Source organism: Geotrypetes seraphini, chromosome 5 (genome assembly GCF_902459505.1).
Source record: "Geotrypetes seraphini chromosome 5, aGeoSer1.1, whole genome shotgun sequence".
NCBI lineage: Eukaryota > Metazoa > Chordata > Amphibia > Gymnophiona > Dermophiidae > Geotrypetes > Geotrypetes seraphini.
Genome location: NC_047088.1, coordinates 220511165 through 220523711, shown reverse-complemented (window position 1 = coordinate 220523711; position 12547 = coordinate 220511165). Strand labels below are relative to the sequence as shown.

Below are 12547 nucleotides of genomic sequence, written 5' to 3'. Positions count from 1 at the left end.
TCTTCAACATGGAACTTTGTGATGATGATGCTTTCATGATCATAAGCCAAAAAAAATCATCATTTGTTTGACTTTTGACTGAGCTCGTCAAAATTTTTTTGGTCTTGGGGAAGATGGAGCTCTCTACTCATTGGACTGTGATTTCAGCTCTGGCTCAAAGTCTCTGACTCACGTTTCATCAATAGCAACAATTTGATTCAAGAATGCCTGACCTTTTTTCAACAACCCATGCGTGGACATCGTTTTGCATCTCTGGAAGAGCTTTCTTCTGCCCTAACCCAAGCCATTCGGCAACTGAACAAAAACGATGTCTTGGTTGGAATAATGAAGCCTCCTGGACATTGGGACTCAGTCATTACAAAGCAGGGAGACTATATTGAAGGATTGTAAAGAAATACTTGAAAAAAAAAATAAAAATGCAAATTTAAAATAGTGTACATTATTTATGAAATGACCCTCGAAATTTGAATGTTGAATTGTTTCTTGCTTTGAGTACCATGTGTAAAGTTGGTTTAGACTGGAAATAACTAGATAAATTTGAGAGCAGTCTTTATCCTACAGGTAGATACCCTCGCTTTTAAAGAGGCTGTGCGATCAAATTTGAAAATGTAATTCTGCTTTCTGTTAATGTTGGTTTTGACAGTATGATTTGAAAATTGATCATCATGAAAACGCCCATAAATCAGTTGGTTGTGTGTCTGTGCAGCAAGGGTCATCTAATAATAAAACACAGTAAAATAGCAGATAACAGCAGATTAAGAGCATAGTGGCCTATCTTGTTTGCCACTCTTTGCAGTTATGCTGTGTGACATATTTGAACTGCTCTTACCTGGTCAGTTTGTTTGCTAAGTCAGTGTAAATAATCTGTGATTAGCTCCACAGGAATGACTCAATGTCAGGAGTAAATTTCTCTCATTCCATTTACTTAAAATGCAAATGAGTTTTGTGGCAATATTTCTTGGAATTAAGACAGCATGAAATTCTATCACAAAAAAAGACAGCATGAAATTCTATCACAAAAAAAGACTGACTAGAGTGGTGGAGTTAAGTTCTCCCACATTTTTTCAGATTTTCTTCGACACTATTCGCTCATAAGATTTTTAGCGTCGGTAAACAGCCCCCAACTATGGAAATCATTGCCCTGTTGTTTATGCCAGGAATCAAACTTCGACAGATTCAAATCTTCCCTAAAGATGCCTTTGGGCTTGACCATCCCTAATTTAGTCTGTTGTTTTGGGTTTGCTGTGCGAGTGCCTCTGCCCTGCATAGCAGCGACGTTCTTCTCTATTCCATGGCCTATGTTATATAACTCAGTACATAGTACATTGGATGCTTTATGTTCAAATCAATTTTTATTGACGGAGCAAAACAGATATAACTAAAGAAATACAGTGCTCAACAACATATATTCCAAACACAACTAGCAGTCTGTACTCTGATGACTCCACTCCAAAAACAGAATCTGGAGTACTACAGAAGTCCATCAAACAGTACATAATCAATAACCCACAATCCCCCCCAGCTAGCGGACTCCCCCTGTCCCCCCTCCCAACGAAAAAAAATAAAAAATAACACCATGATGGAGGATGACCTAAACATGGAAGGAAAATCAGCTTCTCAATGTAAGTCATTCAAAATCAGACTCCATGCTCTATGTGGCAGAGAGTTAAGGTAAGGCTCCCAAATCTGCAAAAAGAGTTGTTGACGCTTAGAGGATGAATGGACATCCCAAGTCTCCAGAAGCAGCGATCGATGGAGTTAATTCCTCCAATGCCAAAAATTTGAAGTATCATGCACCCATGATTGCATAATACACTTATGCCCCACCATACATGCCTTTTGAAACAAGAGACGGTGGCCCTTCCCAAAAAACCCACAGGAAGCTGCTTTACCAAACAGAGTGCCCCGAGGGGCGCCCAATACCTAAGAGCCCCATAAAGTACCCAAGTAGGCAAAAATACCATTCCAGAAAGATTGAATCGTAGGACATTGCCAGAAGGCATGAGAAAATGTATTGGGTACCTGAGCACATTTGATAAACCTAGGAGATGCAACCAAACCAGCTTGGAAAGCCTGCACCTGTGTAAAATAGGCTCTATGGACAATTCTGTAAGTACACTCTCGCCAAAGAGAACCAGAGATAACACGAGGTATCCAATGTATGGCTTGATAATATCGATCGTCTGAATGAGCACCCCTAGTTCTGCGCTCCACCTATGGGCTAGATCGGTATATTGGCGACATTGGATGCTTTTTAGTAACTTTATTTGTTGTGGCTCTAATCAGACAGACCCCAAAAGAAGGTTGTCAAATACCGAAACACAGACCGTGTTGGATCCATGCCACAGACTTTTTACTTTGCACTGATCGGATATGTCAAGTATATGGATTGTTTATATTTGTGAAGACATTTAATTTTGGCAATAAACCTGGTTATTGAGATCTCCGTTTCCACCGTTCCCTTTTGATTTTAACTGTTTAACTCTGCTACTTTTCTCTCTTTCCTTGAACTTACTGTTATTATTTTAGTTTGCTTGCTTATTTATTGGGATTTATTAACCGCCTTTATGAAGAGAGTCACCCAAGATGGTGTACAGCCAAGGTGCCAAGTGCTGATATTAGATAGGGACAAGATGGTTTGTACAGATAGGTGGTTCTTTTCCAGTTTTTTATTTTATTGTTATAAACCACTTGGTTGGTGTCCCCTATGATGCAGTATATCAAATAAAATGAAAACTTGATTTAAAAAATCTGCACGCTGCAATTTCGGCATGTGACTTTGCTAAGCCAGACAAGCCAATGAGCTTTATTTGCATGATACTTCAGCAACTTTTCCCAATTGTAATGAATAGCTTCACAAAATACAAAATGATGTGGGAGAGAATGGTAGAGACTGACAGCAGCACTCTTCTGTGGAACAAACGTTAGACTGTATTAAGCCTGATTAATGCCTGACAACAATGCATCACTGCATGGTGATTCACTTAAACAGCTTGCCGTACTACAGTGGGACCATTGAAATCATGGTTCTGAACTTCAAACTCGCACCATCCCTTCATTCTTCACCCAAACAACTCAGGAAGCTCCTCTTGCCTGGTCCCACTCTCTTGTTCCTCCATCAACTACAGCTGACTTTTCTTCCTTCACTGAAATCTCAGAGGAAGAAACTTCAGAACTTCTGTCTTCAGCCAAGCCTACTACATGCCCATCAAACCCTATTCCCACTCCTCTACTTGACCCCATCTCACATACTGTCATCTCTCCTATCTGCCATATTCTCAACCTATCCATTTCCACTGGTACCGTCCCTATTGCCTTCAAACATGCGGTGGTTAAGCCGCTTCTCAAAAAACCCTTGCTGGACTCCACCTGCTCGTCCAACTATTGCCCTGTCTCCCTTCTTCTGTTCCTATCCAAGCTACTCAAGCATACTGTTCTCCATCGCTGCCTGGACTTCCTTTCAACTCGACAGATTTTTGATACTCTAGAATCTGGCTTTTGCCCCCAACACTCCACAGAGACTGCCCTCGCCAAAGTCTGCAGTGACTTGTTCATGGCCAGATCTAAGGACCTTTACTCAATCCTCATCCTTCTTGATCTGTCTTCTGCCTTTGATACTGTTAATCACAACTTACTCCTCGATATGCTGTCCTCGCTTGGATTCTGCAAATCTGTCCTCTCCTGGTTTGCTTCCTACCTCTCCCATCACACTTTTAGTATACGTGTTGGTAGGTCCTCTTCTATTGCTACCATGCTAGCGGTTGGCATACCCCAGAGTTCTGTCTTAGGACCTCTTCTCTCTCTACACCTCTTCCCTCGGTGCACTGATCTCCCATGGCTTCCAGTCTCTGCCTGTTTGGCTGACACTGCTGTCTAGATGTCCTGCCATCATTTATTTATTTATTCAATTTTCTATACCGTTCTCCCAAGAGCTCAGAACGGTTTACATGCTTTATTCAGGTACTCAAGAAGTTTTCCCTGTCTGTCCTGGTGGGCTCACAATCTATCTAATGTACCTGGGGCAATGGGGTGATTAAGTGGCTTGTCTAGGGTCACAAGGAGCAGCATGGGTTTGAACCCACAACCTCAGGGTGCTGAGGCTGTAGCTTTAACCACTGTGCCACACTCTCATCTGAAACCAAACATGTCCAAAACTGAGCTGCTCCTCTTTCCTCCTAAACCCTCTGCTCCTCCTCCTCTGTTCTCCTCTCAGTAATTAATACTGTCATCATTCCAGTCTCCTTTGCTCGCAACCTTGGAGTCGTCTTTGATTCCAGCCTCTCATTTTCTATGCACGTCCAACAAACTGCTAAGGCCTGTCACTTCTATCTCTACAGCATCACCAAACGCCCTTTCCTCACTGAGCACACTACTCGTACCCTTGTCCACACACTCGTAACCTCACGCTTAGATTACTGCAATCTACTTCTAACTGGTCTCCCTTAGTGCCCCCTCTCCCCCCTGCAATCTGTACAAAACTCTGCAGCATGACTTATCTTCTACCAACCTCGCTACACATGTCCCACCTCTCCTGAAATCATTTCATTGGCTCCCTCCCTATCCATCTTCACATACAGTTCAAGCTCCTATTGCCGACCTACAAATGAGTTCATTCTGCTGCCCTCAATATCTCTCCTCTCTTCTCTCTCCTTATAAACCTCCCAGAGAACTCTGTTCCTCAGTTAAGTCACTCTTAGCATTACCCTTCTCCTCCACTGCCGATTCTAGATTTCATTCCTTTCATCTAGCTGCCCCTATGCCTGGAATAAATTACCCAAGTTTGTCCACCAAGCTCCTTCCCTTCCTTTGTTTAAAAGCAGACTGAATACCCACCTTTTTGATATAGCCTTTAATCCATAACTTTACTCCTCTGCCCACCAACCCAGCTCACTGATTAACCATTCCCCTTAACTGTATCCATGACTGTTTGTTTGTCTGTCTGTATCCATGACTGGTTGTCTGTCTCATCTGTTTAGATTGTAAGCTCTTTCACGCAGGGACTGTCTTTTTTGTGACTCTGTACAGAGCTGCATACATCTGGTAGCGTGTTAGAAATAATTAATAATAATAATAGTAGTAGTAGTAATACATGGCTCATGTATTTTATTTTTTGTTGTATTTATATCTTAGAATCTGCTCTTTATTTTATTGCATTTTATTAATTAATTATTATTTTGGATGATGCAATTGTTTTGAGTGAAGCTTTGATTGAGACAGACAGTATATAAATGTGATTATAATATAGTTTTTACAAAAATTCTCAAAGGTTTTTGTGTGAAATGTTTGGGATTTTTTTTTTTTTTTTTTTTTTTGCACATATCATGTTTGTGAAGCTGTTTACAATCTAGGACATCAACTCTGCTATGGATGCCTGAGAGATTTTAAGTAATGTTTACAATAATAGATTTATTTATTAGAGAAATAAAATGATGGGTTACAGTATTTCTTTTGCCAATGAATACAATAAGGTTTGTGACCATGTTTGGGATTTTTAACAGCTCGCAGAGGAGGAGAATGAGTTGAGAAAGAAGCAAGAACAAGCGCTGATGGAGAAACTGTTGGAACAGGAAGCATTGATGGAACAACAAGATCAAAAGGTGTGTGGAGGGAATAGACTTAGTAGATAAGGACAGGTTGTTCACCCTCTCCAAGGTAGGGAGAACGAGAGGGCACTCTCTAAAATTGAAAGGGGATAGATTCCGTATGAATGTAAGGAAGCTCTTCTTCACCCAGAGAGTGGTAGAAAACTGGAACGTTCTTCCGGAGTCTGTCGTAGGGGAAAACACCCTCCAGGGATTCAAGACAAAGTTAGACAAGTTCTTGCTGAACCGGAACGTATGCAGGTAGGGCTACTCTCAGGGTGCTGGTCTTTGACCAGAGGACCGCCGCGGAAGCGGACTGCTGGGCACGATGGACCACTGGTCCAGCAGCAATTCTTATGTTCTTATAAAGAGCGTTTCTACATATGCAAACAGAGAATAAGTTCTGACAAGGAAGGGCATGCCATAATCTGCACGCTCCCCCAGAAAAATACTAGGAAGCCCTGATGGGAGATCAGTGCTGGAAGTGCAGGTGTACACAAAAATGTTTGTGTGCTTTCTACACTTTCTTGGGACTGGGGAAAATATCAGAAAATGATCTAAATCACCGAAACTGTTCCATGACAATTCTTTGCTTTTAGACCACTTTCGTTTTGATTACTGTCCCATTAATGGAAAAGGGCTGGTTAAAAGTTTGAAAAATTAAGCTATCTGGACTACGTAATTAGTAAAGACTTGTTTTAGTTAAAGCAGTGATGGTTAAAAAAAATAGCAGATATGACTTGGTAATCTTATACTGCAATACAAAAGCAGGTGCATTGTCAGCAGGATGCCTGACTGGCACAGTACACACTTTTGAGTCCACACAAATATTAAAATCGTAGTAAAATGGGCTCATCAATATTTGAAGGAGATATCCAGCTGATTCTCATCATCGCCAGGTGACTCCCTAACCTTGTTATGCCACATTTGCAGGCAAAATTTTCTGACAGGGTCGTAGCTGTCGTAGCCTTGAATTCCAGTCAGTACCTGAGCACCAATTGTCTCAGGCACTGACAGAAAATTAAGGCTTGACAAAAGACGCCCCCTCCCCCCCACACAAATAAATTTAAAAAAAAAAGACTTCTAAATTGAAGGATGGCAGGAGGGATGCCCACTCCCTCCCACCGCAGGGGTCCCCATCCACCCGACACTCCTGGCAGGAGGGATGCTCTTCCTGCCACAGGTGATTCCCACCATCTTCCCTCCCCTTTCCCCCCCCAGCACTCCCAGGCAGGAGATATGCCAACTCCTACTGCCACTGGTGACCCCCGACACCCCTGGCAGGAGAGATTCCACTCAACCTTAAAGCATGTGCTATTCAAGATAAAAGTTTATTTACACAAGTACGTAGGAGCATATTTGGCAAATATGTCCATGTGGATTTGCCAGTATTCTAATGATTTATGCTCATATCTGGTACCTACATTAGTTGCCTTCCATTATTCATGTAAACCACAATTTTATTTATGTAAATTCTGAATAAGCATTTGAAAATTTACCCCCAGTGAATTTAATAAGCTTCTAAAGATGGCTATTTTCAAGCATCATACCTAGGTGCAAAGCCTGTGGGCACCTTTCACTGCAGGATTTTGGACACCCCTCTCCTTAAGTCACTTCACTGGCTCCCTATCTGCCATCACATACAGTTCAAGATCTTATTGCTGACCTACAAGTGTGCTCATTCACTTGGCTTTTTGAGACCCTGTCCTACACACAGCTTTTACGGATCAGTTTATTTCCGACTGGCATTTTTTATCTAAGTATCTTTACCATAGGACTTCATAGGGACCCCTGAAGAAGACATTCTGTTGAAACACGGACCGTGTTGGCTCCAGGGTCCAAAGCATTTCAGCAGACTGTGCCCTAGATGTTTTTATGTGGTTTGCCAAGTTTTAATATTTTAATATTAATAAAGTCCATCTCAGGAACATCATTTCTCCACATTGTTTTTTGTTTCTTCATGCTGCTGCCCCTCAATATCTCTCCTCGCTTCTCTCTCCTTATACACCCCCCCCAGAGAACTCCGTTCCTCAGTTAAGTCACTGTTAGCATTACCCTTCTCCTCCACTGCCAATTCCATACTTCGTTCCTCTCATCTAGCTGCCCCCCTATGCCTGGAATAAATTACCCAAGTTTGTTCATCAAGCCCTTCCCTTCCCTTGTTTAAAAGCAGACTGAAAACCCACCTTTGATATAGCTTTCAATCCTTAATCCTACTCCTCTGCCTTCCAACCCAGCCTGCTGATTAGTCATTCCCCTTAACATTCTGTTTGTCTGTCTTGCCTATTTAGATTGTAAGCTCTTTTGAGCAGGGACTGTTTTCTTTTTTTTTTGTGACTCTGTGCAATGCTGTATGTGTCTGGTAGCGCTATAGAAATAATTAATAGTAGTAGTAGTTTTTCAAATGAAAGACTGATGTATTCTTTCCTTTTGAAAAGTGCACAGCAGACTCTGCACCTTCTTTTTTTGTAGTCTGAATTTTGGCTGGAACATAGAACATACACATTTGAAAATGTAAAGTGCGTGCACCGTTTTCTAATCCTACCCAAAGCACACCTCTAGGAGCATCTCCCCTCAACCCGCCTAAAAGAATAGGTGCTGTGAAGGGTGTCAGGTCAAAAGTGCGCCGGGACAAAGGCGCGCCCAGACAATTGAGTGCAGCGCGGAGGCGCACGCCGCACAAAATTACTGTTTTTATGGCTCTAACAGGGGGAGGCGTGGGGGGGACCCCGGTGTCAGGTCAAAAGCGCGCCGGGACAAAGGCGCGCCCAGACAATTGAGCGCAGCGCGGAGGCGTGCGCCGCACAAAATTACTGTTTTTATGGCTCCGACAGGGGGAGGCGTGGGGGGGGACCCCCTGTGTCAGGTCAAAAGCGCGCCGGGACAAAGGTGCGGCCAGACAATTGAGCGCAGCGTGGAGGTGTGCGCTGCACAAAATTACTGTTTTTACGGCTCCGACGGGGGATGTGTGGGGGTGAACTTTCCCCCCCACTTTACTTAATAGAGATCGCGCCGCGTTGTGGAGGGTGTGGGGGGTTGTAACCCCCCACATTTTACTGAAAACTTCACTTTTTCCCTGTTTTTAGGGAAAAAGTTAAGTTTACAATAAAATGTGGAGGGTTACAACCCCCCCAAACCCCCCACAACGCCGGCGCGATCTCTATTAAGTAAACTGGGGGGGCTCCCCAACAAAAACCCCCGTCGGAGCCCCTAAAAACTGTAATTTTCTTCGGCGCGCACCTCCGTCTTGCGCTCAGTTGTCGGCGCGCGCCTTTGTCTTTCGCGGGGTTGTCTATGAACCGCTGTGAAGCTCTGTGTGCATATTTGCACAGGTTGAAGGTGGGCGGTTTATAGACAGCCCTTCCTTTCAGTTAAATATTGTTTTAATTGGTCGAGGTGAGCTCTCTGTCACATTCTCTTGAATATGTAATGCAAAATGCTCTCATTGTCTGCTCTGTTGCAGTCACCGTCCCATAAATCAAAGAGACAGCAGCAAGAACTAATTGCAGAGCTGAGGAGGAGACAGGTCAAGGATAACAGACATGTTTATGAAGGAAAGGACGGTGCGATAGAAGATATCATTACAGGTAAAGGAAATCTGCGTGTCAAACTGAATGCTAATGTCGGCCAGTTCTGCAAATTCCTAATAAACCTCGTCTTTTAAAGCTAAGCCACAAACACACTTGACTCTCTAGGTACAGTGTTCCCCCGGTCATTCGCGATCGGCGGTAAGGCCCAACTTTAATGCAGGAAGAGGCGGTCGGAGCATACAGTGAGTGATCGCTGCCCTCTCCAGTCTCCCCCCCCGAAACCCCCCCACAAAACCCCTCCGCGAATATCGGGGGAGTACTGTATATAGCTGAGTTTGATAAAAGTCACAGCTGAGATGCATCTGTGTTAGAACTAGGGCTAAGTCAGGGGCATACTAAAACAGCAATTGGTTCTGCAGCGTCACAAACCTGGATTGCAATAAAGTGAATTTGGGCTTGTGATGCCGTAGATCTTAATAGTTATTTGAAATGAACTTTAGAACCAATTTGGCGTTTTATTGTACTCCTGGTACAGCCCTAGGCGAAATATGCCATGTTGGGCATCTGCTTTTAGAACCTGGGAGTGAGATAAGGAGTAAAGTCTACCTTTGTCTTTTTATCGGCTTGCTGTTTTTGCTGTTTCAACATTGGATCTTGCCAGCTGATTGCCTTGTTGTTTTTAACTTGGAGCATGTAGAATAACCGAATGTGAAAGTCTTTTGTACAGAGCTCAGGGTTAAGCAAGCAAAAAAGAAGTAAGTCCTTGTAAGCTGAATGCCAGACAAAATTTTACCAGGATCTGGATTCTAAAGCAGTTAGTGTGAAATAGGCAAAGTTTTGATGAAGTGCCCTGAATGTGAAAAAAAATAAGAGTTCTTATGAAGCTGTTTGAATGGGCCGTGAGAACTGGATTATTCCATTGCACATTTTCTGGAAGCAGTTTTATAAAAAGAAGAACTTCTGTGTCAAACTTATCCTTTCGCAGACATGTACTCGTAGACCTACTGGAAAGAAGGTGCAAATTTGTGGATGGTCTTCATGTATATGCTTATTTTATAGGGTTGTTGATTAATCACATTAATTTTCTGCACTGTTGAAAAGTTTAATTGCAATTAATCAACATCCGGGGCCTGCACTGTACAAACATCACTCCCTCCTTTCCGGCAGCCTAGCAGTTCTCTCTCTCCCTTCCCTTCTCCCTCTCCAGCTGTTTTCTAAATTTGCTTGGGTTTTGGGCAGTTTCTGCGGTGCAAGCAGGTGTCTTTTGCCTGAGAGCCTCCGCTGGTGTGACTTCCTGTTTCAGCAAAGGTGGGACATGACTGCAGACGTGCTTGCAACCCAGGCGAGTTTAGAAAAAGACAAGATGGGGAGAAGGGAAGAGGGGGAAGAGAGAAATGCTGTACCACCTGGAGGGAAGAAGGGAGGTGGTTGGAGGTGCAGATAACTCAAGATTAATTTTTGCAATCGTGAGATTAATCATGATTAAACATTTTAATATTCCAGCAGCCCTAATATTTTATGAACTGTGTGCATACATATGGTAAGTCTGACATTGCTCTGCCTAAGCGATGGCCCCCGGAATGCTTGCAGGTGACTCACAAACTTGTATGCACACATTCAGCCACATCGTTCTTTATCTGGGTGCCTGCATTCATGTATCTCCTGTCCTTTTTTGGGGTAAGTGCGCACGTGTATAAATGCCTGCAGGGTGCCTACGCTAGCATGGCATGTGATTGGCATAGCACATAAATGTATGGGCAAAGCAAGACTTTCACTTACATGCATAACAATCAGAACACTAGAAATTATGCATATCCCTGATTCATTTACATGGCTGCAGTTATGGCAGCTTTATGGTGTAACCTCGGGCATAAAAACAAACGTTACATTACTGTATACAATACTGTAGAATAAGCTCTTACTGCCTAAATGAAGGGGCCCAGTTATAAAATTGCCCCCCTTTATGCCCACATGTTTAGGGGGAATCCTGTGATGTGTTCTCAAGACTCAGGAGGTTAGGATTACCAATTGTTTGGCTTCTTTCACTAGTCAGCAGAATTTTACATTAATGTCCATAAAGTTTGAAGGATAGATTATATGTCTAGACATTTTTCTGTGTTTAAAGCCTCTGTCTGCAGTTCTCTAGCCCCCTCCCCCCAGTCCGCCCCATGTGAGCAAACCTGCCCTACCTTTGTCCGTTGCAACTAGCAGCAGAGAGTGTGGGAAAGCAGTGGGGATGGAGGACTGGACTGGAAACGAAAGAAGCTGTGAGAAGATGTCCTTGATGCAGGGCTTTATTGGGTCAATTGAAAGATGCAATAAAAATCCACATATGCGTAATGTGAGAAGGACCCGGTCTGTGTTTTCGACAAACATGCCTTCCTCAGGGCTCCTAGGTTGTGCTATGAGATCACAGAAAGCAAAATGTGGATGCTGAGAAGTCGGCATAAAACCTTGTAATTAGATTAAAGCCCCAACAGTGCACAAGACGCCAAGACACAATGTCTCTGGAAGCCAGTTCGTTGTTGACTGGACTGGAAGGCAACTCTAGTCACAGGGTCTGTGCTGCAGTGGCGTAGTATGAGGCGGGGCGAGTGGGGTGGTCCGCCCTGGCCGCCATCTTGCTCAGGGTGCCGGTACCCCTCCTCCTGCTGCGCACCCCCTTTTCCCCCATACCTTATTAACTTCGGCACAAACAGCCACCAACTTGCTGTTGGCTTTGGTGCTCTCTCTTGACATCACTTCCGGGAACTGCACCTAAGAAGTGACGTCGGAGAGGGTGCTGAAGCTGACGCGGGCAGTAAGTTGGTGTCTGCTCATGCCAGAATTAAAAAAGGTGCGGGGAAGGGGCACGCGCACGGCAAAGGGGATGATATTGGGGGAGGGCCGCCGCATACTGTTGCTACTCCACTGCTGTGCTGTACAAGTGCATCTGGTGGGAGATAGAAGATAAAAGAATCTCCTTAAAAAAAAAAATGCCCCAATATGTTTCTATGGACCCCTGGTCCGCACTATTTAATGTCGAGGACTAATTTTGGATACAAAACTTTTTATTGATTTGAATAAAAATTCCTGTACCTTGGTCATTTCCTGCGCCACTATATCCAACTCATTTTCTTCCATCACAGCTTCTAGATCCAGAATCTTGTTTCCCATACTTCGAACATTAGTATTTACTGCTTTCCAGATATTGTCCCATTTTCCCATCCATGTAGAGATGTTCAGTGATTTACTTACCTGAGGGCTTATACTCAACTGGGGGCTTTGATCACCCTGCCCCATCACTTCTAGTTTAAAGCCCTCTTCGGTAGATTAACCAGCCTGCTTCCAAAGACACTTCCCTTCTTTGATAGATGCAAACTATCCCTACTCAGCAGCCCTTGGAAAATCATCCCATTGTCCAGGTATCCAAAATGCTCTAGACCAGGGCTGCCC

The 12547-nt window shown here is 43.5% G+C and overlaps 1 protein-coding gene across 5 annotated transcripts in view; it reads left to right on the top strand.

The window, feature by feature from the left end:
- Positions 1-12547, top strand: part of FMNL2 (formin like 2) — a 459967-nt gene that overhangs the window by 428912 nt on the left and 18508 nt on the right. For all 5 annotated transcript variants that reach the window (XR_004539577.1, XM_033945820.1, XM_033945823.1 and 2 more), the window contains exons 24-25: positions 5499-5597; positions 9046-9169. Coding sequence is in view for 4 of the 5 variants with exons in the window: in XM_033945820.1 (XP_033801711.1) it covers positions 5499-5597; positions 9046-9169 (223 nt within the window). In the remaining variant the exon portion in view is untranslated. The remainder of the gene's footprint in view (positions 1-5498; positions 5598-9045; positions 9170-12547) is intronic.